This window comes from Ornithorhynchus anatinus, chromosome 6, assembly GCF_004115215.2.
Source record: "Ornithorhynchus anatinus isolate Pmale09 chromosome 6, mOrnAna1.pri.v4, whole genome shotgun sequence".
In the NCBI taxonomy this organism is placed as follows: Eukaryota; Metazoa; Chordata; class Mammalia; order Monotremata; family Ornithorhynchidae; genus Ornithorhynchus; species Ornithorhynchus anatinus.
The window spans coordinates 20,451,375-20,478,553 of NC_041733.1; the positions used below are offsets into that span (position 1 = coordinate 20,451,375).

The 27,179-nt window shown below is 51.1% G+C and overlaps 1 protein-coding gene and 1 non-coding gene across 3 annotated transcripts in view; both read right to left on the bottom strand.

The window, feature by feature from the left end:
• Positions 1-26,958, bottom strand: part of LOC100079856 (extracellular matrix protein 2) — a 47,657-nt gene extending 20,699 nt beyond the window's left edge. For both annotated transcript variants that reach the window (XR_005660136.1, XM_039912429.1), the window contains exons 1-7: positions 25,949-26,958; positions 21,983-22,423; positions 17,689-18,033; positions 11,918-12,033; positions 9,128-9,260; positions 3,606-3,763; positions 1,141-1,280 (exon numbers count right to left, since the gene is read on the bottom strand). Coding sequence is in view for 1 of the 2 variants with exons in the window: in XM_039912429.1 (XP_039768363.1) it covers positions 1,141-1,280; positions 3,606-3,763; positions 9,128-9,260; positions 11,918-12,033; positions 17,689-18,033; positions 21,983-22,423; positions 25,949-26,180 (1,565 nt within the window). In the remaining variant the exon portion in view is untranslated. The remainder of the gene's footprint in view (positions 1-1,140; positions 1,281-3,605; positions 3,764-9,127; positions 9,261-11,917; positions 12,034-17,688; positions 18,034-21,982; positions 22,424-25,948) is intronic.
• LOC114813082 lies at positions 17,438-17,575 on the bottom strand. Its single transcript, XR_003760693.1, has one exon. It is a non-coding gene; the product is annotated as a small nucleolar RNA SNORA7 (small nucleolar RNA).
• Positions 26,959-27,179: the final 221 nt, after the last annotated feature.

Consider the following 27,179-nt stretch of genomic DNA (forward strand, 5'->3'; position numbering starts at 1 on the left):
AAGAAGCAGCTTTCGGAGAAGCAGCGTGGCTCAGTGGAAAGAGCCCGGGCTTTGGAGTCAGAGGTCATGAGTTCGAATCCCAGCTCTGCCACTTGGCAGCTGTGTGACTGTGGGCAAGTCATTTCACTTCTCTGTGCCTCAGTGACCTCATCTGGAAAATGGAGAGGAAGACTGTGAGCCCCACGTGGGACAACCTGATTCCCCTGTGTCTACCCCAGCGCTTAGAACAGTGCTCGGCACATAGTAAGCGCTTAACAAATACCAACATTATTATTTAGAATCGGTGGCTCAGGTTGGAAATGCACCAGGACTTCCCTGCTCAGTTCTTGCTAAGTTCTCTGCTCAGTTCACTGCCAGGTTCATTCACCGCCAAGACCAAGAAGCAGCGCGGCTCAGTAGAAAGGGCCCGGGCTTGGGAGTCCGAGGTCATGGGTTCGAATCCCAGCTCTGCCACTTGGCAGCTGGGTGACCGTGGGCAAGTCACTTCACTTCTCTGGACCTCAGTGGCCTCATCTGGAAAATGGGGGTGAAGACTGTTGAGCCTCACGTGGGACAACCTGATGACCCTGTATCTCCCCCAGCGCTTAGAACGGAGCTCTGCGCATAGTAAGCGCTTAAGAAATACCAACATATATATCACAGGTAGTTCGGTCCAACGTGGAAGGCGGAGCCTTCTGGGGTCGGCTCGGTCACGGCTGGATTTCCGTGGGGCTTCCCAACCGAGAATGGGGAAAACCTAAAGTTGCCTGCAGCCCTAAGTGGAAAGGGCAAATGAGACCAGAAACAATGAGGGCAAGAAACAACAGCTACTGGGGACCCCTGGATGGAGAGGGTTCTACTCGGAGATGGTCTGGGCCGAGGTACCTAGAGGACACAGGATGGAGGATGGAGCCCAAGGAAATGGAATGTAACTCAAAGGCCCAAGGAAAGCCCTTTCTCCTGAAACCAAGAAAACTAATGGTGTGAGATTTAAGAGGGCAACTACGTTTCTCCTGACTTAGTAAACCCTGAACGTCTGAGACGAATGCAGCGTCGAGGAGAGGAGTACTGACTGCCTGCTTGCCGAGGTCAAACTTCCTCCCGGGTTTCTCAGGGGAAGAAGAGAGCCCCGGCCTTTGGGCCGTTGGGAACGATACTCACGGCAGGTCTATCCAGGCACGGGGAGCTATACGGTCTTCCTGGAGCCGATTGTTGCTCAGGACCAGCACGCTTAGGTTCAGCGTCTTGTTCAACACTCCCTCCGTCACCTCTTCAATGTGGTTGGTATCGAGGTGCAGCTCCTATCCCACACCCCCGGAGAGAGAGGAGAGCGTTAGGCAAGAGAGGGGGCCGATCCTCCACCGGAAGTGACAAGTCTAGACTACTTTTTCCCAGGAAACTGCGGCGAAGGACATCGGATGGAGTCTCTGATTCTTCCTGCGGCCACCCTAAGCCGGTCAGCTCATCCACGGAGAGTGGCCGCGTTGCTTCGGTTTCCGGTATAAACCGATGCTCGCTGGGGGATTGGTGTCTCCGGAACTGGACTGCACGACCATCGGCCCGACTGAAGGAAACCGGGCATCCTCAGAGCGGACAAGGAGTTTGCCAGAGCAGAGAGAGGACAGCTGCACTCCCAGAGCAGCAGTTCCTGGTTGTGGGCCATTCTCTCCAAGGCTTTCTCTCCTCACTCTCTCTGCTTCTCTAAAGAGAACCCGGGGAGAGGGTCACTGGCTTCTGATGTCTGGGGTGGGGGGGGGGGGGTCTCCTGGGATCCTATCTTCACAGCGACGGGGAGGCTAGCTTTTTAACTAAGACGGACCTAAAGAACAGGCTTAAGTCTGTAACCGACTCCCTCCCACATGCTAGAGGAGAGAGCGGTGCCACAGAAAACACCGAGAAAGGCCCAGTGGAGCACAGCTGTCCAAGGAAAACAGCAGCTCGCCGTCTCCTTAGGACTTTGGTAAAATTAACCGCTTGCTGTGGCCTCTGCAGCTGCACATTTCTGGAGCTGGAAATGAGGTTTTCTTTCACCTTTCGGATTCTGCCGCACGTCCCCTCGCAAGCAGACACGGAGGCAGAAACAATGGTAATGGAAATCCGGGAACCAGTCAGGAGGGGATGCGAAGAATAGGTGAGTCGATCCCAATCCTGAAGTTGGGTGAGGATATTTCAACAGGGTATTCCACTGGTCTCTCACTTAGACCTCCCAGAGTCGGCATATTCAAAGACAACTCCCTTATCTCCTGGCCCCTCCTCTAAAGGGCCGGTGCGTCCGGAGGCAGGAATAGGATGCTTTGACCACAGAGAGCAGCGTAGCCGAGTGAGAAGCAGGGCGATCTAGTGGATGGAGCACGGGCCTGGAAGTCAGGAGGACCTGGATTCTAAACCCGGCTCTCCCACTTGTCTGCAGTGTGACCTTGGGTAAGTCACTTACCTCCTCTGGGCCTCGGGTACCTCGTCCGTAAAATGAGTAAAGTGAGCCCCATGTGGGACAGGGACTGCGTCCGAACTGAGTAACTTAGCACCTACCCCAGCGTTTACTACAGTGCCTGGCACATAGCAAGCGCTTCATAAATACCATTAAAAAACACTTTCTTGGGTGACTGTGTGACCTTTCCATGAGAAAGCCGCCATGGGTTCTATGCTCTTCAGGGGCAATGGGAAAGTTCCAGTTGGGGAAAAACGCAGCAGTTTTTGAGTTCTCCAGGTCATGGTGGATGTAAACTCACTGCTTGGACACCACTGACGAATTTGACCTTGACCGAGGGTAGGACTTGAGAGCTTCAAGGACTGCATGGTGGCTCCCAACCAGTAAGGACAGATATTTCTTCCTATGGGTGTTGAATGTGCCAGCAGTCCAGCCCACCGACTCCTCTCCTGAGGAATTGAGAGCTTTAACGGTGTATCTAGGTCAATAATAATGTTGGTATTTGTTAAGCGCTTACTATGTGTAGAACACGGTCTAAGCGCTGGGGTAGATACAGGGTAATCAGGTTGTCCCACATGAGGCTCACTGTCTTAATCCCCATTTTACAGACGAGAGAACTGAGGCACAGAGAAGTGAAGTGACTTGCCCACGGTTACACAGCTGCCAAGTGGCAGAGCCGGGATTCGAACCCACGACTTCTGACTCCCAAGCCCGGGCTCTTTCCACCGAGCCACGCTGCTTCTCCGTCAAGCCACACAGGTGACCGCTGAGACTTCCAGACTTATTTGACCGCCTTAGAACATGGTGGAAAAGCCCCACGTTTGCCAGCACGTGAGAAGGACACTTGCTTCGGGTTACGGTCAGACTAGCCAAGAGGAGAATCAGGTAGATGCCTCTTGTCTAAGGGCAGCAGGAGGTCCTTTAAATTACCTCTCCTCCCTTCCCTTAACCCTAGGAACCCCGAGATTATCCTTGGCTGATTTTCGACTTTTTTCGACGCTGATCTGCTACGGTGCCATCCGCGAGGGACATCATCCATCACTGGAAACTGCCTTCCCAGCTCCCATTACCCAGAAGCTCTTCCCAGTGTTCCTGGCCGACCTGGCGGCGCTAGCCCCCTCCTCCTGTGGGTTCCCTTGCTCTCACGAGGCGGACCACAGTGAAATCCTGCTTCTGTACTGTTCTGCGAGCCGGTCACCTGGAGGGAGGGAGGCAGGCCCGACGGGATTGCCCGTAAGCGGTTCCGATCCAATCTCAAGTAGATGAGGCTCCGGAGAGGCTTGAAGGTCAAAGGGTAGATGTTTCCATCATGTAAGTGGTTTCCCTCTACCTCTAGGGTGAGCAGCTTGAACAGTCCTAAAATCAGAGCAGAATTCCGCATGAGTCAAACGCCCAGGAGGAAGTTAAGAAGTCCACCCGGGAGATGGACACGGTGCAATTCAAGGGCATTCTGTCATAACACCTCTCACTTACTTGATTTCTCTGGGTGAATCCATCCAACTCACACGGATATCAGTTCTAAAACTGATCACCAGTTGCAAACCTAGGGCTCGAAGATGAGATTTCTAATGGTAAGATTGTATCGAAGGGCATGAGGGTGGCTGAAAAGTCCGGGGCACGATCAGTGGTGCCTTCCATACTGTCCTACTGACGGAGTCTCTGACTCTTGCTATAGTGACCTTCCCAGTGGCTGTTCGTGGCGCAGTGGAAAGAGCACGGGCTTTGGAGTCAGGGCTCATGAGTTCGAATCCCAGCTCTGCCACTTGTCAGCCGTGTGACTGTGGGCAAGCCACTTCACTTCTCTGTGCCTCAGTTCCCTCATCTGTAAAATGGGGATTAAGACTGTGAGCCCCACGTGGGACAACCTGATTCCCCTGTGTTTACCCCAGCGCTTAGAACAGTGCTCTGCACATAGTAAGCGCTTAACAAATACCAACATTATCATTATTATTATTCTCGAAAAGAGCCATCTCGATCCTAATGACAACACACCGGGCTGGTCTGCATTCTGCGTTATTCTCTCCCAAAACCTCCCAGTTATGCCACACCATTTTAAGTTGGGTTTCACCACATATTAAAAAAGCTACTTCCGCCCTCCTTGTCTTCGATCTCCCCTCGTCAACTCCCCACGCTTGGCTATTCCGCTGTCCTTCATTCTCCTCACGTGTCTCACCCAGCTTCACAGGTGGACTGACTGGATTACAGGAGCTCATTGTGTTTCTGTCTCCGTGTGGTATTAAGTATGGAACTGATGGAATTAAAAGAAAACTTTTTAGTCCCAATCTTAAGATCATGTCGGTGCCCAATCCTTGCCTATCGATCTCCCAGAGGACATGCTGGTCTTTTTCATTTGGTTTCTACTTCTCTGTTTAGTTTGGTGAAGAGGAGACCGTGGGCTGTCCACCTAGCAGAATTCAATGTCAGCATTTAACTCTCCGTCTAGTAGAATTCAATGAAGGCATTTAGCTCCATAACACCAGTTGAAATCTTTGGTTTCGCACTGGGATTCCTGAGGACAGGCTCTCTCATACCTCGAGTATTTTCAGGATAATAGTCCAGAGAGTCGGGCTGTTTCTACAAAGAGTTTATAATAATTTTCATCTGTTCTAATACATGCATTTCCAGAGGACTGTCATCAGCATCAGAACCCCTGCATAACCGATTCAAGGACTTTCGATGATGCTCAAAGCCTTTTAAGTTAGAATAATTTCCTGTAGGAAAGGAATGTTTTCTAACTTCAGCTTCCAGGTTCCTTGTGGCATTCTCAAGCACGGCTGCAGAGAAGAGGCTGAATACGACTGGATCTATTTCACATCTCCGCTTTTCTACGCTGGCGATGGGGAAAGTGTCACAATAAGCACCTATGTTTCTGACGTGACGGGTCATCAGAAGTTAATTTGGGATCGTGATGAATCTATCAACGGCATTTATTGAGTGCTTACTGTGCGCAGAGGATTGTACCGAGAGCTTGGTAAAGTACAACAGAATCGGTAGACAAATTCACCGTCCGCAACAAGCTTACAGTCTAGTTTGGTAGGTACGACATTGAAGGTCAAATGAAGGGGTCGAACACTTTGGAAAATCTGAGAGGCCAGTGTTATTTCCTGTATTGAGGGGGGAAAAGTCATGTTGATATTCTGGAAGTGCAATCTAGAATAGCTGGATCAGAACTCTGATTGGGATCACCAGGCAGTTAGTACAGCGCCCTGCACACAGTAAGCGCTCAAAAACCCGATTGATCGTTCACGCCAACAAGATGTCATGGCGGTTTTCGCATTCAGCTTTCTCATCTGTCTTTTGGAAGATAATAATGTTGGTATTTGTTAAGCGCTTACTATGTGCCAAGCACTGTTCTAAGCGCTGGAGTAGATATAGGGTCATCAGGTCGGCCCACGTGAGGCTCACCGTCTTCATCCCCATTTTACAGATGAGGTCACTGAGGCCCAGAGAAGTGAAGTGATTTGCCCACAGTCACACAGCTGACAAGTGGCAGAGCTGGGATTCGAACCCATGTCCTCTGACTCCCAAGTACAGGCTCTTTCCACTGAGCCAGGCTGACGACGACGACGACAGAGCTCAGTCTGTACGCATCGGGTCCGAGAACGTCAGCGACCTTCATGACTGGGGTGCTGGTTTATGAAAATCTGAAGCAAAGGTTAGGTTCTTATAGGTTGCCCTAGTTCTCTGTTCTTTACAGGGCCTCACCCGGGCCGGCGGAGGTACGAGAACTCTACAGGACTTGCTCCCAGTTTCCTCCAGGGTATTGAGGTTTGCTTTGCAGCACTGGCGGTATTGTTAAATAGAATTCACAGTCTTCCAGTCTGTCGGTATCCAGTCTAACCTAATGGTATTCAATCTCCATCAGGAGCCGCCCCACCTGCCATTTCGGCACTTCTGGGCCGCCTAAAGCCCTTAAATACCCACAGCAACTTATGTAAAATCTTTCTAATCTACTTCCGCCTCTCTGTAATTTGTTTCAGTGTCTCTCCCTAGCTGAACTGTGAATAGTTTGAGGGAAGAAATCAGGTCTAGTAATTCTAGTGGACTGCCCCAAGGCAGAGCAAGGTGTTCCGTTGCATTGTACTCTCCCAGGTGCTTAGTACAGTGCTCTGCGCATAGTCAGCATTCAATAAATTACCACTGATGGACTGATCGATTTTCCACAGCACCCCCGTCACGAGGGGCGGAAGCAAGAGAGCCCGGGCTCCACTAACGTTGGTTGTTTTCGCTCCTTCTTTGGACCGCAACATCCTCGGGGAGTGGAGGGGTGACGGAGGATAGAGGGGAGAAGAGTTCGCGATCGGTGCATTACCGATGGGGAAGAGAAGTACGATGAGACTGACTGAACACGTGCCAGGAACCGAGAGAGAACGGAACCTTCTCCTGCTAAGCTCAAGCTCACGCCAGGTCCAACCGCGACTAAAAGAGGCGCCGCTGTCTTCTCTGGCAGCAGTCGGTTGTCTCCTGTCCAGCGGAGACTTGGCTGGGAGCTGAATGACTGCTCTACGTGCCCATTCTATCTCGAATGCGGTCAGGATGCTTTACCTCTACAAGCTACCAGATGCTAAACAGGGACAACGAGCAACGTCGGCCCTGACTTGCCCTCCTCACGTGGCCCCGCTTCTTCATGTTGGCCCTCGTGGATCCGAGCAGCCAGACAATTCCAGAAATCTTATCTGATGAACGTTTAGCTGCACCGTCTTCCAAAAGACAGATGAGAAAGCTGAATGTGAAAACCGCCATGACATCTTGTTGGCGTGAACGATCAGTCAGGTTTATTGAGCGCTTACTGTGTGCAGGGCGCTGTACTAACTGCTTGGTGATCCCAGTCAGAGTTCTGATCCAGCTATTCTAGGTTGCACTTCCAGAATATCAACATGACTTTTCCCCCCTCAATACAGGAAATAACACTGGCCTCTCAGATTTTCCAAAGTGTTCGACCCCTTCATTTGACCTTCACTGTCGCACCTACCAAACTAGACTGTAAGCTTGTTGCGGACGGTGAATTTGTCTACCGATTCTGTTGTACTTTACCAAGCTCTCGGTACAATACTCTGCACACAATAAGCACTCAATAAATACCGTTGATGGATTCATCACGATCCCAAATTAACTTTGGATGACCAATCACGTCAGAAACATAGGTGCTTATTGTGACACTTTCCCCATCGCCAGCGTAGTAAAGCGGAGATGTGAGATAGATCCAGTCGTAGTAATTGCGCTTGGAAGCGGCGTGGCTCAGTGGAAAGAGCCCGGGCTTGGGAGGCAGAGGTCATGGGTTCGAATCCCGGCTCTGTCACTTGTCAGCTGTGTGACTGTGGGCAAGTCACTTCACTTCTCTGGGCCTCAGTGACCTCATCTGGAAAATGGGGATTAAGACTGTGAGCCTCACGTGGGACGACCTGATTGCCCTGTATCTAACCCGGCGCTTAGAACAGTGCTCTGCCCATAGTAAGCGCTTAACAAATACCAACATTATCATTACTATTATTATTACTGTGTGCAAAGCACTATACTAAGCAAACACCTAGTAAATGCTTAACAGATACCATTACTGTCCTCATTATTATTGGTATTATTATTTTTTCCCTTCATTTCCTCATCTTAGGTGGTGTTCTACTAAGTCCTAGTGGCAAAGTTGTTTGCCTGTCACCCTGCAAGTGGCTTGAATGCCTCTTGTTTCGTTGGGTAAGCAGAAAGGGAAGACTTTCGGGGTGACGTGTACTTTAGAAGTGCAATAATAAATCATAATAATTTTGGTATTCGTTAAATGCTTACTATGTGCCAAGCACCGTTCTACGTCCTGGGGTAGATATAAGGTTATCGGTTTGGACGCAGTCCCTGTCCCGCTTGGGACTCACAGTCTAGGTAGAAGGGAGGAGGATTTAATCCCCCAGTTTTACGGTTGAGGAATCAGAGGCACAGAGACATGAAGTGACTTGCCCAAAGCCACACAGCAGACCAGTTGTGGAGCCGGTATTAGAGCCAAGGTCCTCTGACACCCAGGCCCGTGCTCTTTCCACTAGGTGACACTGCTTCTCTATTGCTTTGGGGATTCAATATCAAGTGGGCCACGGCGGTTTAAAATTTACACAATGGGGAGGAGATGACAAAACCCCAGGTAACAATAATAATAATAATTACGGTATTTGTTAAGCACTGAACTATGGGCCAGGCACTGTACTAAGCGCTGGGGTGGATACAAGCAGATCAGGTTGGACAAAGTCCCTGTCCCGCGTGGGGCTCACAGTCTCAGTCCCCATTTTCCAGATGAGGTAATTTAGGGCCAGAGAAGTGAAGTGACTCTCCCAAGGTCACACAGCAGACAAGTGGCGGAGCCGGGAATAGAACCCATGACCTTCTGACTCCCAGGCCCGTGTTCTATCCATTACACCATGCTGCTTCTCGGGTCCTAAGGACAGGGAGAGCAACGCTCAGCAAGTCGACCGAGTTGGGTTTTGCACGTTGTTTGTTCTCACAAGAAGCATCTCGGGCTAACCGAGAGCTTGATGAGAGAAGTTGAGATACGACATGCTATAGGAAAGAGGAAAAGGCATTAGCACGGCAGACCTGGGAGGCAGCTGGAGGGCCGAGAAACACCGTGGAGGTCGGACACGGCCTGGGAAGGTGGAACATCGGGAACGCTTCTTCCCGTCTTCTCCTTTCTAACCCTAAGGAGGGGACACGGGACGACACGTTTGGGTCCACGTAAGGTCTTACCCCGGAAACTCTGCCGTAGTAGGCCCTGGAGGTCATTGTCGTTCAATTTTAACTCTTGGAGTGACGACGGTAAGGAAGGGATCGTGGCCAGAGAATTCCCATCCAGATTCAGCCGCTTCAGTTTGGCTAGGTTCTAAAGAGAAGGCATCGATTCTGTTCAATATGCAATATTAGCGGTTGACATATCTCTTTCTCATTTTATCCCAGAGCTTAAAGCAGTCCTCACACCTCAACTGTCTAAGCTTGAGCCCTGCTTTGTCTTATGCAGTTGAGTCTTTATTTCCTTGATACCTTATTTCCTAAACACTGAGGCCGCGACACCTACGTCTCTATCTCCACACTCACTCGGTTCCCCTATCTGTAATATTTCTTAGCGTCTCTCACCCTTTAGATCGCGAGTTCCTTGACGGTAGGGATCGGACCTACTATTCGAACGCACTCTCCCAGAGAGAAGCAGCATGGCCTAGTGAATAGAGGACAAGCCTGGGAGTCAGAGGACCTGGGTTCTAGTCCCAGCTCCATCATTTGTCTGCTGTGTGACCTCGGGAAAGTCACTTCACCCCTCTGTGCCTCAGTTCCCTCATCTGTAAAACGGGGATTAAGACTGTGAGCCCCATGTGGGACAGGGACTAGATCCAACCTGATTAGCTTGTATCTACCCCAGCACTTAGAACAGAGCGTGACACATCATAAGCGCTTAACAAATACTATTATCATTATTATTATTATTATTATGTGCTTAGAAGAGTGCTCCACATGGAGTAAGTACTCAATCAGTACTATTGATTGTTAGATTTAGTTGAAGAGCAGAGGGCTGAGGCCCAGATAATCTGACACAACATTAGAGTTGAGGATAGTAAAAGTCCAAGGCCTTGACTCTCGCCACAAGAAGCCCTCCATCCTAGAATCCCTCCAGGACTCCTTCGATTGCTCGGTCTGTCTGGAAAGGTTTCTATCGGAATGTTTCTTTCCTACTCTTTCATTCATTCAATAGTATTTATTGAGCGCTTACTATGTGCAGAGCACTGTACTAAGCGCTTGGAATGGACAAATCAGTAACAGATAGAGACAGTCCCTGCCCTTTGACGGGCTTAAGGTCTAACGGGGGAGACGGACAGACAAGAACAATAGCAATAAAATACTCCTGCAGCCTATATCATTCTCTTCTCACTCCGCTGAAGATGACTTTTGGGAACCGACGTCGCTCCGTCCCTCTCTGTCTCCCCACCACTGCCCCACGGCAGGCGTTACACCGCTTCCGCGTAACAGATTTATACAGGGGTTTCAGGGAGGCTGAGCGACCTAGGACGCTGCGTTCAGGTTGTAGTCTCCTCTGGAGGTGTGTGTTCGCATCCCGCTCCTAACATCTTCCATCCCCTTTTAGACTGTAAGCTCGTCGCAGGCAGGGGATGCATCTCTTTCCCAAGTGCTTAGTACAGTGCTCTGCACATGGCAGGCACTCAATAAATTCTATTCTATTCTATTCTATTCTTGATTCTATTTAGTTGCCATTGTTTTTACGGGATATTCTTCCCCTTGACTCTATTTATCGCCATTGTTCTCGTCTGTCCGTCTCCCCCGATTAGACCGTAAGCCCGTCAAACGGCAGGGACTGTCCCTATCTGTTGCCCACTTGTTCATTCCAAGCGCTTAGTACAGTGCTCTGCACATAGTAAGCGCTCAATAAATACTACTGAATGAATAAATCTGACTGACTGACACTCTGCTCCTCTTACTTCCCCAATCCGTCCCACTGCTTCCCCTCCCTGTCTCTCTCCTGTCGATCGTTGGTTTTGCAAAAACAAACAAGAGCCGGGCCGACCGGCCGGAACGACGGGTGTTTCCCCAGGGGGAACGACGGATCGGACCCGGTCCCGAGACTACGGGACTGCGAATCCCTGAGGAGGGGTCGATCGGAGTGCCGGCGGTTTGCGTAGCACCGCTTTCCGGCTCTCGTCCCCGTCAGGCTTGGGCTTCCTGGGGCACAGGGGCCAGGGGCGAGCGGGAGGGCGGGGGTGACCCCTAACCTGTTTCTCGATAAGCAGGACCCGTTGATGAAGAGAAGCAGCGTGGCTCAGTGGAAAGAGCCCGGGCTTGGGAGTCAGAGGTCACGGGTTCGAATCCCCGCTCTGCCACTTGGCAGCTGGGTGACTGTGGGCAAGTCCCTTAGCTTCTCTGTGCCTCCGTTACCTCATCTTTAAAAGGGGGATGAAGACCGTGAGCCTCCCGGGGGACAACCCGATGACCCTGTATCTCCCCCGGCGCTTAGAACAGTGCCCGGAACATAGTAAGCGCTTAACAGATCCCAACGTCATTATACCGGACTCTCCCGAGCCCTTAGTACAGCGTTCTGCACACGGTAAACAGTCGATAAATACGACCGAACGCGTCCGCCGCCCAAACCCTCAGGAGGACTTCCAGGGAAGCAGGACCGGGCGGCGGAGGAAACGGTGGAGCTCCTACCGCCGTGGCAAGAAAAGGGTTCCCCGCGGCCAGCTGGGGAAGAAGGTCGCCTCGCAGACAGCGGAAAGGAAACCGGAAACCACCCAGTTTCTGTGGGTGAAGTCGACGGCATTCTTGTTTTCCCGCCTACCCTCGCCTCACACTGTCGGCTTTTCATAACTGTCCATCCGCCGACAACTGGCCGCGGCCCGCCAAGGGGCACGCACGCGCAGAACCCCACGCCCCCAAATGCACGTACGCGCCAGCCTCTCTGGGGCCCCGCCACCCCCCCCCCCCCGGCTGCTGTGCGTCGTGCGAAGGGACGGAGGAGCTGCCGGGGACGGCTACCTTGAAAGCATCAGGGTGCAGCCCTTGGGAGTCCAGTTTGTTTTTACTGAGGTCCAGCCACTCCAGGTTGGGCAGGCCGGAGAAGGCATCTGCCGGGATCTTCGCGATCTCATTCTCTGCAGGTAGAAAACCAAGGGGCAGAAAGTCAGTTGATGAAACACGGGCGTTTGCCTCTCCCGACGCTAAGGGGCTTTATCAGCGTGGCTCGGTGGAAAGAGCCCGGGCTGGGGAGTCAGAGTTCATGGATTCGAATCCCGGCTCTGCCGCTTGTCAGCTGGGTGACTGTGGGCAAGTCACTTCTCTGTGGCTCAGTTCCCTCATCTGTAAAATGGGGATTAACTGTGAGCCTCACGTGGGACAACCTGATGACCCTGTATCTACCCCGGCGCTTAGAACAGTGCTCTGCACATAGTAAGCGCTTAACGGATACCAACATTATTATTATCCTAATAATTCCGATCGGGAGTGACCCCCTTCCACTCTGACAGCCATGGTGGTGGAGGGGGAAAACATGCCCTTTCCCCTTCCAGACGCTGAACTGGGAAAAGGGGCCACCCGTCTCTCACTTCTCATCCGGACTGCACAGTTTGCTTTCCCCAAGCGCGGTTTCCGAAGCTAAAAGGACGCTGGGCTGGACGGGTTGGCGCACACGTGTGCAAACCCAGGGGCGGGTGTGCGGACGGCGCGGCTGCCCGCCACGCCACCCGCCCCGCCGCCCCCCGGCAGCAGCCCGGAGGCCCTCTCCCACCTGGCCTCGGCCAATCACTCAGTCAGTCAGTCGTACTTACTGAGCGCTTACTGAGTGCAGAGCGCTGCACTAAACACTTGAGAGAGTACAGTAGAACAGACACATTCCCTGTTCACAATGAGCTTACAGTCCAGAGGGGGAGACAGACGTCATTAATAAAAATAAATGAATTACAGCCATGTACGTAAATACTGTGCGGGGTTCGGTTGGCTGCCGCTGCCAGGAGTTACCTTCTCTGGGGCACGCGGCGGACGGGGTCCGGGGCCGAGTTACGGGAACGGTCGAGGGAGTGGGACTTAGAGGAGTGGGCGTGAGTACCTGTACATGAGAAGCAATGTTGCCTAGCGGGTAGAGCACAGGGTGGTAATCCCGGCTCTGCCACCTGTCTGCTGCGTGTCCTTGAGCAAGTCACTTCACTTCCCTGTGCCTCCATTACCTCATCTGTAAAATGGGGATTAAAACACTCTAGACTGTAAGCTCGGTGTGGGCGGGGAACGTGTCCATTATATTCCATCGTATTTATTAGAGAAGCAGCGTGGCTCAGTGGAAAGAGCCCGGGTTTGGGAGTCAGAGTTCGTGGGTTCGAATCCCGGCTCTGCCGCTTGTCAGCTGGGTGACCGTGGGCAAGTCACTTCGCTTCTCTGTGCCTCACTTCCCTCATCTGTAAAATGGGGATTAACTGAGAGCCTCACGTGGGACAACCTGATGACCCTGTATCTCCCCCAGCGCTTAGAACAGTGCTCGGCACATAGTAAGCGCACAACAAATACCAACATTATCATCATCATTATTATTGAGCGCTTACTATGTGCAGAGCACTGTACTAAGCGCTTGGAATGTACATTATATGGGTTACATTGTACTATCCCAAGTATTAAGTACAGTGCTCCGATCACAGTAAGCGCTCAGTAAATAAGATCTAATGACTGGCTGACCGGCTGTGGGACATGGATTGTGACTCCAAACTGACTGCCTTGAATCTACCCCAGTGTTTAGAACGGTGCCTGGAACATAGTAAGTGCTTAACAAATACCATTTTTAAAAAAACGTGCATCGGGAGCTGGTCGGGAGCAGAAATTCAACCTCGTCGTAGGTTGGGATGGCGGGCAAAACCACGTGACCCTCTGCTAACCTCCAAAGCCACTTGGGAAGCGGCACGGCCTAGTGGCTAGAGCACGGGCCTGGGGGTCAGAAGGACCTGGGTTCTAATCCCGGCTCCGCCGCTCGTCTGCTGTGTCACCTTGGGCAAGGCACTTCACTTCTCTGGGCCCCAGTTACCTCATCCGTGAAATGGGGATTAAGACCGTGAGCCCCACGTGGGACAGGGACTGGGTCCGACCTGATCAGCTTGTGCCTACCCCGACTCTTAGAACGGTGCTGGACACATCATCATCAAAGCTACGTTCTCCAAAGGAGCCTCTCACTTTCTGTTCCACCACCGATCTTGGCCCCAGGACAAATAATAATAATCATTATGGCACTTGTAAAGCGCTTACTACGTGCAGGGCACCGTTCTAAGCGCTGGGGTGGACACGGGGTCGTCAGATCGTCCCACGTGGGGCTCACATTTTTTAATCCCCATTTTTCCCGATGAGGCCCAGAGAAGTGAAGTGATTTACCCAAGGTCACACAGCAGACAAGTGGCGGAGTGGGGATTAGAACCCACGACCTCCGACTCCCAAGCCCGGGCTGGTTCCACTAAGCCACGCCGCTTCTCTGCCTTCTGGGCTTTCTCTGGGCAGCCTTCTGTCACTTGCAGAGCTAGGCTGGCGTGGGGTTGGTCCCGTCACGAGGGTGGAGTCTCCATGTGAATTTAATTAGCACGTCAGCCATCCGGGAGCAGCCGCCGCTCCAGCGGAGGAGATGATTGTATGTCATCGTCAGAAATATAATTGCCTCCCATACCTCACCCCCTACCCTCCCCACCTCTCCGGAGAGATCTGTGTTGCAATCTGCTCTAAGTGAGGGTGCGGAGAATCCAGCTGTAATTCAGGGCCCGTAACCCTTTGGAGGCCGTTGGCCCGTGTTCCCGTGCAGCTGGTCGAAAAGCAGGGACAGCCTGGGGCCCAAGGCTGTTTCAAGATCCTGCCCGGCCCCGGGGGACGGGACGCAGGCCGGCAGACGTTGGAGAGGCTCAGACCCACCTCGGGTCATCCGAGGTCTGGGCAAGACAGGGATACGGCAGCACGGAAGCCCTTTCTGTCTTCTCGGACTCCGGCCCGAGAGGAGCTCGACTCAGAGCTCGGAAGCGGGGTGGCTTAACGGAGAGAGTCCGAAGGAAGTCCAGAGGATCTGGGTTCCGATCCGGGCTCGGCCAATTGCTTGCTGTGTGAATCTGGGCAAGTCGCTTCACTTCCCTGTGTCTCAGATCAGCTCACCCCACCCTACCTCACCTCTCTAATCTCCTACTACGGCCCGGTCCGCTCACTCTGCTCCCCTGGAGCCATCTTACTCACTGCCTCGATCTCATCTGTTTCACCGCCGACCCCTTTTCCACGCCTTCCCCCTAGCTTAGAACTCCCTCCTCCTCCATATATGCCAGACTATCACTCTCTCCACTTTCAAAGTATCATTATGATGACATCTCCTCCAAGAGGCCTCCCCCGATTAAGCCCTCTTTACCTCAGCTCACTCTCCCTTCTGCATCACCTATGCCCCTCCATCTGTGACCTTGGGACACTGGATATTCTCCCCACCCCCAGCTCCGCAGCACTTATTTGCCCTTTAAATTATATATTATGAATTACTTATTCATATTAATGTCTCTCTCCCACTCTAGACTATTTCTGCTGTATTGTACTCTTCCAAGCGGTTAGTACAGTGCTCTGCACACAGTAAACGCTCAATAAATACTACTGATCGATGGAATAGAATGGGGATTAAATCCCTCTCCCGACTACTTAGACTGTGAGCCCAACGGGACAGGGATTGTGTCTGATTTAGTTAATCCGCACCTACCCTGGTGCTTAGAACAGCATTTGACACATAGTAAGTGCTTAACAAATACCATTAAAAAAAACCTGAGCAAGTTAACACCTTACCCCATTTTTCCAAGGTGTCCTTCAGAGTTCCCCTGAACCTCCCTTCGACAAAGGCCCATGTCCAGCGGATCCATTCTTAGATCCCCAGCCGGCAAGCCCCCTTTGTAGGGAACCATAGCCAGTGAATCGTATTTATTATAATCGTAACAATAATAATTTATTGCTATTGTTCTTGTCTGTCTGTCTCCCCCTAGTAGACTGTAAGCCCGTCAGAGGGCAGGGATTGTCTCTATCTGTTACCGATTTGTACATTCCAAGCGCTTAGTACAGTGCTCTGCACAGAGTAAGCGCTCAATAAATACTATTGAATGAAGGAATGAATAATGATGGCATTTGTTAAGCGCTTACTATGTGCCAAGCACTCTTCTAAGCGCTGGGGTAGATACAAGGTAAACAGGCTGTCCCCCGTGGGGCTCCCAGGCTTCATCCCCATTTTCCAGACGAGGTAACTGAGGCCCAGAGAAGTGAAGTGCCCAAGGTCACACAGAAGACAAGTGGTGGGGTGGGGATTAGAACCCGTGTCCTCTGACTCCTAAGCCCGGGCTCTTTCCACTATGACAGGCTACTTATTGAGCGCTTACCGTGTGCAGAGCACACAGGGGACAGAGTTCACTCCCGGAATTGACGCTTGCCTGGATTGCCCTCTCGCTGCAGGAGCGGACATCGTCACTCCTCATCGGAAGGTCAAGAACATATGGAGTGCATCTACCTAGTCCACTGTGCTCTCCAAAGCCCTAGGACAGTGCTGAGTACCGCTGATTAATTGATCATACCACTGATTAATTGACCACCTCCCCTCTGAAGTGAGCTGAATTGGAAAATTTTAGGCTGGAAAAACACCTGGATCGGTCAGATGGCTCCACCTCTCCTGATCCACAGTGCCTTTTAAAAAATGAAATCTTGGATCCTACTGGACCTATTCCAAAACTTACGTATTCGGTGAACAGTACAAGATTCTTAAACTGTGAGCTCCCGTGAGAGCCGGGAACCATGTCTAACTTCTTCGCCATTATATTGATGATGATGGTGATTAAGGATGTATGAGGGGCTCTAAATGATCACTACAGAGGTAGGTTGGATGGGCTAAGCTGATCTGACTCTTGTCTGTTGTCTTACGCTGTCGAGTCGACTCCGACCCACAGCGACGCCATGGACACATCTCTCCTAGAACATCCCACCCCTCTGCTCCCTCTGCTCCCCCTCTACCCTCCCTTCACCTCCTCTCAGCTAAGCCCTCTTCTCCCCCCTTTCCCTCTGCTCCTCCCCCTCTCCCTTCCCCTCCCCTCAGCACTGTACTCGTCCACTCGACTGTATATATTTTCATCACCCTATTTATTTTGTTAATGAGATGTACGTCACCTTGATTCTATCTATTTGCTATTGTTTTAATGAGATGTTCATCCCCATGACTCTATTTATTGTTTTTGTCCATCTGTCTCCCCCGATTAGACTGTAAGTCCGTCGAAGGGCAGGGACTGTCTCTATCCGTTACCGATTTGTACATCCCAAGCGCTTAGTACAGTGCTCTGCACATAGTAAGCGCTCAATAAATACTATTGAATGAATGAATGAATCCCACCTCCATCTGCGATTGTTCCGGTAGTGTATCCATAGAGTTTTCCTGGTTAAAATACAGAATTGGTTGACCGTTGCCTCCTTCCGTGCGGTCAGCTTGAGTCTCCGCCCTCGACTCTCTCCCGTGCCGCCGCTGCCCAGCACAGGGGAGTCTTGACTTGTAGCAGATGGCCTTCCACTCGCTAGCCACTGGTCAAGCTAGGAATGGAACGGATATGCCTCTGCTTGACTTTCCCTCCCATAGTCGAGGCCGGTAGAGTACCGGAAACTCTCCAGGTGCGACCCTGAGAGGGTGGACCGTTGTCTACCTGCTCTAAATCCCCCTCTCCGTGTGGAAAATTGTTGCGCAAAAATACCTCGGCCCGCCTTCCCCATCCCCGCAAGTCGGAAAGTAGAGTGCATCTTACCTGCCAAGTAGAGAGTTTTTAACCCTGCGTCAGCGAGGACAGGAATGAATTTCATCTTGACGTTTCCGCAGGCGATGGCGGACTCTGACAGGAGGCAGGTGGTGGGGAGGGAAGGCATGGGTACCTGCCCTCCTGGCTGTGACTCTCCAACGACCGAAGGGCCAAAAACCAAAGGGACGTTAGGCACTGGGGCATCCTCCTTCTTGGGAGCCAACGTGGGACCGTCTCTGTCACGTCCCGATTCCTTTCTCCTTCCTCTCTTCCCTTTCTCTGGCTCAGTAGCATTGCGGGTCTGGACAGGCTGTCTGACTGCCTCTTTGGGGGCTGCCTTCTGTTGCCTTTCCCCTAGAGTGACAGAATTAACAAGAGAAGGTAAACAGGTCACGGAGGTCTGAGGGTCCACACCCCTCGTGATGTTGAAACACCCCCTGCAACCAAGCCGCCGTGATCTCCAAAACACTGTGCCTAATTTTAAGTCTGATAAGTACAACCAACTCAGTCCTCCCGTCTCTCCCATCGGACGCTCCGGACATACTAGGCACTCAGTGAATATCCGTGATGGCGATGGCGGCGGTACAATGACGAAGGTGGTACAGGGGAAGCAACACGGCGGAGAGGGTAAAGGACGACCCTGGGGGTCAGGAGGTGACGGGTCCGAATCCCGGCTCTGCCACTTGCCGGCTGTGTGATCTTGGGTAAGTCGCTTAACTTCTCTGGGACTCGGTTACCTCATCTGTGAAACGGGGAGTGAGACTGTGAGCCCCACGTGGTCCTGGGGCTGTGTCCAACCCCATTTGCTTGTATCCGCCCCAGCGCGCAGTACGGTGCCTGGCACATAGTAAGTGCTTGCCAAATGCCACAATTATCATGATTATTATTATGGAGCGAGGCGGCATTACCCGCAGATAGGGCAGGGGCCTAAGAAGGGGGGTGGGTCCAAACGGTGGGATAGGAAACCGAGGAGAAAGGACCGTTTATGAGGGACTGATAAACTGCTGCTGCCATTTAAGCCCAAGCGGTTACACTGGCCCTGGGTCAAAGAGTCCACTGGGCCTTCCACAAGGCCTTCCAGGATGAAGTAGTGACAGAAGGGGTGACAACCTGACCCACGATGATTCAAGTCCCCTAGGACGACGTCACCACCGCCCCCACCACCCGAAAAACCACCTCCCTGCTTCCACCAACCTTTACTGGGCCGCGAAATGAACCAGAGTTTCTCTCCAGTCGGAGACCCGTAGCTTCGGTCATGCCAGAATCTCCTGCTTAAGCGAGGCCGAGCCGGGGCCATCGCAGAGAAGGAAGAGGAGGGGAGGAGGGACAATAGGAGGAAGTGGCCGAGGGGACTCATCCCAGACAAAAGTTATTTGGGAGCTCTGATAATTTTGACAGCTCTGCCCCTTTGGAGACATCTGGTCCCCACTTTTAGGAGGGAATCTCACTTTCTGATCAAATTAGAGGATGGAGGAGGAAGGGCAACTTCTAAAGAGCTCGGGAGGTTTGATATCGTCTCTGAAATCCATTCTCCAAATGGGGGAAGAGTTAAGGTAATATTCCGTTAAGGGGATACAAGGAGGACCCAGAAAGTACTGAAAAGCAATAATACTGATGGCATTTGTTAAGTGCTTACTATGTGCAAAGCGCTGTTCTAAGCGCTGGGGAGGATACAAGGTGATCAGGTTGTCCCACGTGGGGCTCACAGTCTCAATGCCCATTTTACAGATGAGGTAATCGAGCGGCCGACCCGGGATTTGAACCCATGATCTCTGACTCCCCAGCCCGTGCTCTTTCCACCGTGCCACGCTGCTTTTCTAACAGTACTCGATAAAGATTCATTAATAGTTTAATCCCGATAAAAAAGTCATTTGTTGTCTTATAACCAAAATAATACAAATACTAGAGGTATCCGAATTGGTTACTGGGGCCATTTCTCAAAGGGAGGTTGGTCAGCGATGGGAATCGTGTGAGAGTGGGCAGGGCTTATGAAATGCTTCAGGAAAATCAGAACCAGCCCAAACCCTCAAATTATTAACCAGTGATTACAACCTAGGTACTCCAGTCAGGATAGATGGTCTGGTCTTGACTCCATTTCTGACCTTGGGAGACTGCCAATTCCCCTCCCTCTGTGTTTCAATTTCCCTTGCAGTAAAAGGTAAGAATATGTAATTACAGGGGTTTGCCTCAAGGCACAAAACAATATCAACTTTCTAGTTATCACCCTCAGATTATCCTTGCCGTGAAAACCTGCCTGGCTATGCAGCCGGACACTGGACCTGAAAGAATTTCAATCCTCTGTAGGGGCCGAAAAGGGAAGGAGAAAGATGGGGCAGAGGGAAGGAAAGGGAGGAATCAGTAAAGGGATCGGCTGCCTGAGAACGGAACTGGGGCCGGAAAGAAAACAACAAGGGAGGAAAGAGGCGGAGGACATTTGAGCCATATAAATAATCACGGGTTAGGCTTTCACTGAGGTCCTTTCTCAGGTCCAACCCCTGTCTGAAACTTATGCTCTACCCCTCAGCCCACCCACCTCTGCCCTTTTCTCCCCTTCCACCTCAGAGAGTTCTTTTGGTTTTGAAAAGCCAGGAGTGCTGGGGGTTGATTGCCGAAATAAAACTTACGGGAATATGCACAACCATGCCTCTCCCCTTCTGAAATCACATCACCTCCAGGAGGCCTTTCTTGATGGATTTCTGGCCTCCCCACCTTCTGTCCCCCAGCGGCCATTTCGGCACCTCCGTGCCGCCTAAGCACTCGTGGGTTCATAACCCCCGATAGCACTTAAATGCACATCTCTACACTCTATTACTTCCTCTTATCCATAATTTATTTTGGTGTCTGCCTTCCCCACTAGATTGTAAGCTTCTCGAGGGCAAGAATTCTAGAGATTCTTGTCCCGTGCCTAGCACAGTACCTGGAACGTAGTAAGTGCTTAACAAACCCCACAGTTAGTTAGTAAAGGGGATGACGTTACGGTGTTCACAACCCGCTGCTGCAAAGGAGTGTCCGTGTGCCAAGGATGGGGGGCACAGGTCACCATTACCACTGACATTCCTCCTCTCACCACTGCTGTTGCTCAGCCAGAAACTTGCCAGGGCAAAAGCTTGGGGAAGAAGGTACTGGTTATCATACCCTTCCACCCCATCTCCACTGCCCCATTGGTCTAAGGAGACAAGAAAAAGCAGCAGCGGGAGAGGATACCAGGGAGAAGGTTCTTCCACAAGCACATAATTAGTATATTGATTTGGTCATGGATTAGTATATTGATTTGGACATGAACTTTATCCAGATAACCACAACTCTACTCCATCCCTCCATTTTCCTTGAACTGGGTAGACAATATCTTTGAAGGCCGAAAAGAAGAAAGTTCAGGACAAATAGTATGCTTGTCTTTGGGGAGACCCAAGTATTTCATTCAAGATCCACGACGACCCCCTAGATTTGTTTTGCCATCCGTTTCTGCCATTTGCTTAATGCCAATCTTGCCCACAGTTCATATTTGTGAACTGCTTTCCTCCATAAGGAGTTGACCGACGCTTGCCCCTATTCCGTTGCGTTCTATACCTTCACTGGTATTCCAACTTCATTTGAACTGTGCTCCGTTTCTCCAGTCACTTCGGTGTCACAGGTAAATTAAAAAGACACGTAGCTGTTGTCGAGTAATTTAAATATTCCCCCTGATCACACTGCCATTTGGGGAAAACTGTGAAGCTTTACGGAACACCTCCTTCCCCGTGACCTAACATTGAATCTTTGGTTATTTCTCTTTGAGTTTGCCCTCCAAATACACATGCTTTGAGAAGCGGTGTGACCTAGCGGAAAGAGCACAGGCCTGGGAGTCGGAGGACCTGGGTTCTGATTAGTCATGGCTCCTGCTGTGTGACCTTGGGCAAAATATTCTACTTTTCTGTTCCTTGGGTTCCTCATCTGTAAAATAGAGATTCAATACCTGTTTTCCCTCCTACTTAGACTCTGAGGCCTCTATGGGACAGGGACTGTGTCCAATCTGATTACCTCTTATTTACCCAAGCGCTTAGAATAGGGCTTGACACGGTAATTTCAAATATCACTATCAATATCATTATTATTATTATTATTATTATCATTACGCTCCTAAGGTGAGAACATTTAAATCATGATATCCTCTGGTTAACTTCTCCACTCCCTGATCACAGCTCTGCCCCACTGGGGAGTGCCTCAGCCCCATCAAATCAGCCCCAGAGTCGGGTGAGGTAAAATATTTCCATAAGCATCAATTCCATCAATCCAAGCCACACGATAGGCTCCATTCTCTCCTTACCTTTGAACGGTTTCTTCCGGCCCAGTTTTTTTGCGCCGTTGTCTTCCTGCTTCTTCCTTTTCCCTTCCCCTTTGGAGCTGGCTACCTCTTGTGGCACAGCCACGTTCGTTCTCGGGAGAACTTGCTTGGAGAACACGGCTTTCTCTTCTTTTTTTTTCCTAGCCGCAGCAGCTTCGTGACTTCTCTTGGTGGTCTCTTTCTGGGTCGCCTGGCCCTTTTTTATCGCAATTCCTTTCCTGGGGAAGCCCCAGTTGGGTTTTTTGGTTTCCTTTTTTGGCTGAGAGGGAAGTTGTCCTGTTTTCTTTTGCCCTTGAACTCTGACCTGAGGTTTTCTGCCCTTGAGTTGGGGTGCTACTCTCTGCTTCTGCGTCTTCACTTCCTTTCGCTTCTCTGGGGTGCCATGCTCTTCGAGCGATCTCTCAGGCTTGGGCCTTGCGAACGCTAAGGAACAATAACATATTAGGCTATTTTGCAGCAAAGCTTGAACCTTGTCAGGATTATATGTGGTTAGCTCTGTGTCCTTCCGTTCTGCTCCGAAGATCCGTTCTTTTATAAAAAATGAAGGTGGGGTAGAAGCAAGACTCGCTCATTTAAAAAGGAACCCGATTCCCTGCCTCACTGGGTTGCTTAATGGATTCCCTTCCATCACTTTTCTTGAAGGTCCCATCCCAAGAAGAAGCGAAGGTATTAACGGGGTCCTTGGCACAACCGTATTGTGGCTTTCAGACAATGGCATAGAAAATGGTCCACATTAAAGTCTTTTCTTGATTATCCAGCAAGTGATTATCTAGTTCCCCCACCAGATCGTCAACTCCTCAGGAGCAGAGATCAGGTCTCCCAATTATATTGCATTCTCTCAAACGCTTAGTCTTGTGCTCTGCACCCAGTAAGCGCTCGATAAATACCACAGATGGATTGATTTGTGGATTATCCAAGATTCCCAATTCCTCCTCCCTCATGTTGCTCTGGAAAGAGCCTGGGCTTCGGAGTCAGAGGTCATGGGTTCCACTCCCAGCTCTGCCACTTGTCAGCTGTGTAACTGGGGGCAAGTCACTTCACTTCTCTGGGCCTCAGTTCCCTCATCTGTAAAATGGGGATTAAAACTGTGAGCCCCACGTGGGACAATCTGATGACTCTGTATCCCCCCAGCGCTTAGAACAGTGCTTTGCACAAAGTAAGCGCTTAACAAATACCACCATTATTATCATTTTTGTCTCCTGCTCCTCCACCAGGAATGGAAAGGAGAAAGGAGAGGAGACTGTGGACGCCTCAGCACATTCACCCGCTTCTAGCAGCGCTGAGGGAAGAGGAGTTTGAAATAACTCTTAAAATGAAATGTAGGATTATTTGTGCATATCAAGTTCTTTCTGGGGAAATTATTTCTCTGAAGAAGTCATTGGAAATCTAGGACAGATGGTTTTTCGAATGCAGTAGATTATCCTGAGGAAATAATGAGCTTAACATCCCCCTCTACAGCATGAAATGTGTTTCTCCTGGGCCCTGAAGGGCGTCAAGTGCCTTCCTCCTCCATTCTCCTCTTGGGTCGGGTTTACGCCCAACCGGAGGGGAGAATCGTACGTACCCCAGCTGCTGGCAGCCCCTGCGGGTGCTGCTGGTAAGAGTTTTTTCGAGTCTTTCTTCCACCCTGGCTTGACTGCCATCGTGCTGATTGAGATCCCATGGCCAGAGTGGAGAACCTTGGGCAAGCCAACGACTCTTAGGCCGAGACAGAGCAGATGGTCAGGCTATCTTGTCCAAGGTTTCTGTCTTGCAGGCTCAACCAGAGCCCAGCTCTCCTAACGGCTAAAACAATTTTTTAAAGGGTACTGGTTAAGTGCTTACTATTTGCCAGGTCGTGTGCTATGCACCGGGGTAGAAACAAGGTTGGACACAGTCCGTGTCATAATAATAATGATATTGGTATTTGTTAAGCACTTACTATGTGCAGAGCACTGTTCTGAGCGCCGGGGTAGACATAGGGTAATCAGGTTGTCCCACGTGAGGCTCACAGTTAATCCCCATTTTATAGATGAGGTAACTGAGGCACCAAGAAGTGAAGCGACTTGCCCACAGTCACACAGCAGCCAAGTGGCAGAGCCAGGATTTGAACCCATGACCTCTGACTCCCAAGCCCGGGCTCTTTCCACTGAGGATGGAACACGGGCTTAGGAGTCAAGAGGACTTGGGTTCTAATACCGGCTCTGTCATTTGTCTGCTGTGTGACCTTGGGCAAGTCACCTAACTTCTCTGTGCCTCAGCTACCTCCTCTGTAAAATGGGGATTAAGACTGTGAGCCCCACGTGGGACAGGGACTGTGTCCAACCTGATTAGCCTGTCTCTATGCCAGCGCTTAGAACAGTGCCAGACACATAGTAAGCGCTTAACAAATGCCATCATCGTCGTGGGACTCACAGGATAAATTCCCATCGTAATAATAATAACAATGATGTTGCTATTTGTTAAGCGCTTACTATGGGCAGAGCACTGTTCTAAGCGCTGGGGGAGATACAGCGTCATCAGGTTGTCCCACGTGGGGCTCACAGTCTTCATCCCCATTTTACAGATGAGGTCACTGAGGCACAGAGAAGTGAAGTGACTTGCCCACAGTCATCCAGCTGACAAGTGGCAGAGCTGGGATTCGAACCCACGGCCTCTGTCTCCCAAGCCCGGGCTCTTTCCACTGAGCCGCGCTGTGTACAGATGGGGTAACCGAGCCCCAGAGAAGTCAAGTGACTTGCCCAAGGACACACACGGCGGACGAGTACCAGCGCCGCGATTAGAACCCAGGTCCTCTGACTCCCAGACTTGTGCTCTTTCTACTAAGCCACACTGCTTCGTATTCTTCTTTCCTTTCTCTGCCCCTTGATTCTCCGCGTTGCCTCTTGCTAGTGATCTTGGCCTCACCTTCTAAACACCCCAGCAAGCGAATGGCCGCAACGTTAAATCAGCGACAACTGACATCTCCTGGGATGAAATGGAAAAGCAAGGACAAGGAGCTAAACGACGACGACGCCGTCTCTCCCCAACCTCTCGCCTTCAAGGATCCCGAAGCACTTTATAAATAATAATAGTAATAATGTTGGTATTTGTTAAGCGCTTACTATGTGCAGAGCACTGTTCTAAGCGCTGGGGTAGACACAGGGCAATCAGGTTGTCCCACCTGGGGCTCACAGTCTTAATCCCCATTTTACAGATGAGGTAATTGAGGCACAGAGAAGTGAAGTGACTCGCCCACAGTCACACAGCTGACAAGTGGCAGAGCCGGGATTCGAACCCATGACCACTGACTCCAAAGCCCGGGCTCTTTCCACTGACCCACGCTGCTTCTCCTCACCTGCCCTGTGGCCGAAAGCACCGCGTGTTCGGCCTGAGGGAGTGTGACTTCCCGAATACCAAAGCCGACGTAAGCAGCGCCTTCTCACCCCCGCCAAAAGGTGCTAACGTTGAGTGTGGCATTGTGACCAATCCATGGATAAGGATAGCAGCGTGGCTCAGCGGAAAGAGCCCGGGCTTGGGAGTCAGAGGTCACGGGTTCGAATCCCAGCGCTGCCACTTGGCAGCTGGGTGACTGTGGGCAAGTCACTTCACTTCTCTGGGCCTCAGTTCCCTCATCTGGAAAATGGGGATGAAGACTGTGAGCCCCACGTGGGACATCCTGATGACCCTGTATCTCCCCCAGGCCTCAGTTACCTCATCTGGAAAATGGGGATGAAGACTGTGAGCCCCACGTGGGACAACCTGATGACCCTGTATCTCCCCCAGTGCTTAGAACAGTGCTCTGCACAGAGTAAGCGCTTAACAAATACCAACATTATTATTATTAATAGACTAGATAAACAGACCCTCCAGGAGATGCATTTTGCTTCAGCTTCGGCCTTTCCCTTCAGGAAAATGCCCAGACCGCTTCACCGACCGAACAGCATTTCCAATCGTCATACTGACCCCCGGGCTTCTCTGTCTACTCACCTTCCGGGAGGCCGGGTCCAGGACGCGGCGAGGTCGACTCAGATGTGGGTCGTTGCTTCGTCGGGCTCGGAGTCGGCCTGGACTCCTTCGTCTCGGCCGCGCCCTGATCCTCCTTCGACCCCTCCTGCTGGGAACCCACCTTCCCGTTGGGTTTCTCTAGCGCTTCTCTCTTGGCCCCCCAAGAGCAGCCCCAGAGAGTAAGGGCTAAAACCGAGAAGAGAATTAGTTTCATGATTTAAACTCTTCCCTCGGCCTCAGCTTCCTTGCTCGCTCTCTCGCGCTCTCTCTGCACTCACGGACTCTTATTTAAAAGAAGAGGGTCCCTAATGGCTTCTTGGCTACACTGCAAACAGATCGACCCAACTGGTTCCCGAGATTAAAATCCCAAAGGGACCGAATTAAATACTTGAACTTTCAAGAACTCGCTCGTAGTCAGCTGCTCTTTGCCCTGTCTAAACAGCCACCCCCGGCTGCCCCGTCCTTCCACAAAAATCTTCCAGCTTTTCCAATAGAAAAGAGAGATTGAAGAAACGATAAATAAGCTCGCTTTTTTAATCACTCTTAAGTTTATTAGGAATTGGAAACAGCCCAACCACTGGCAGCGTTTGACTGAGACCGGGAGTAACCGTTACCTTGTAGATTTTGAGGCCTACCTCGGCTGAATGAGCCCTCTGTTTTCACACATAACCGCTCACTGTTGAGCCCATAGGAATGCCTGTTCATTCAGGAGAGTGTGTCCTTCTTCCCCTTCTCCCTTCTGGACCTTTCCATTCCACAGCAAATCACGGGATTGACCTTGGAAGGAGTTGTGTTTCTCAAATAATTTTTTACCCCACCAAAAAAATAAAAATAAGAAAATTAAATACCAGGAATCGGGCGAGAAGGCTACGTGAGCAGAATTCTCATGGGTCTCCCGAGGTCTTTAGGGTAAAATAGCAGGTAATCATCCCTCTGAAGGACTCGACACCCAGATGAAATCTCAGCGCTTCCCAGCTATCCGGAGAAGCAGTGTAGCCTAGTGGAAAGAGCACAGGTTTGGGAGTCGCTGGACTTGGATTCTAATCCCGGTTTCCTCACCCGCCTGCTGTCTGACCTCGGGCAAGCCACTTAACCTCCGCGCCTCAGTAGCCTCGTCTGTAAAATGGGGATTAAATACCTGTACTCCCTCCCCCTTACATGTGGGACAGGGACTGTGTCTGATCTGATTGCATCGTTTCTCTCCGGGGGCTTA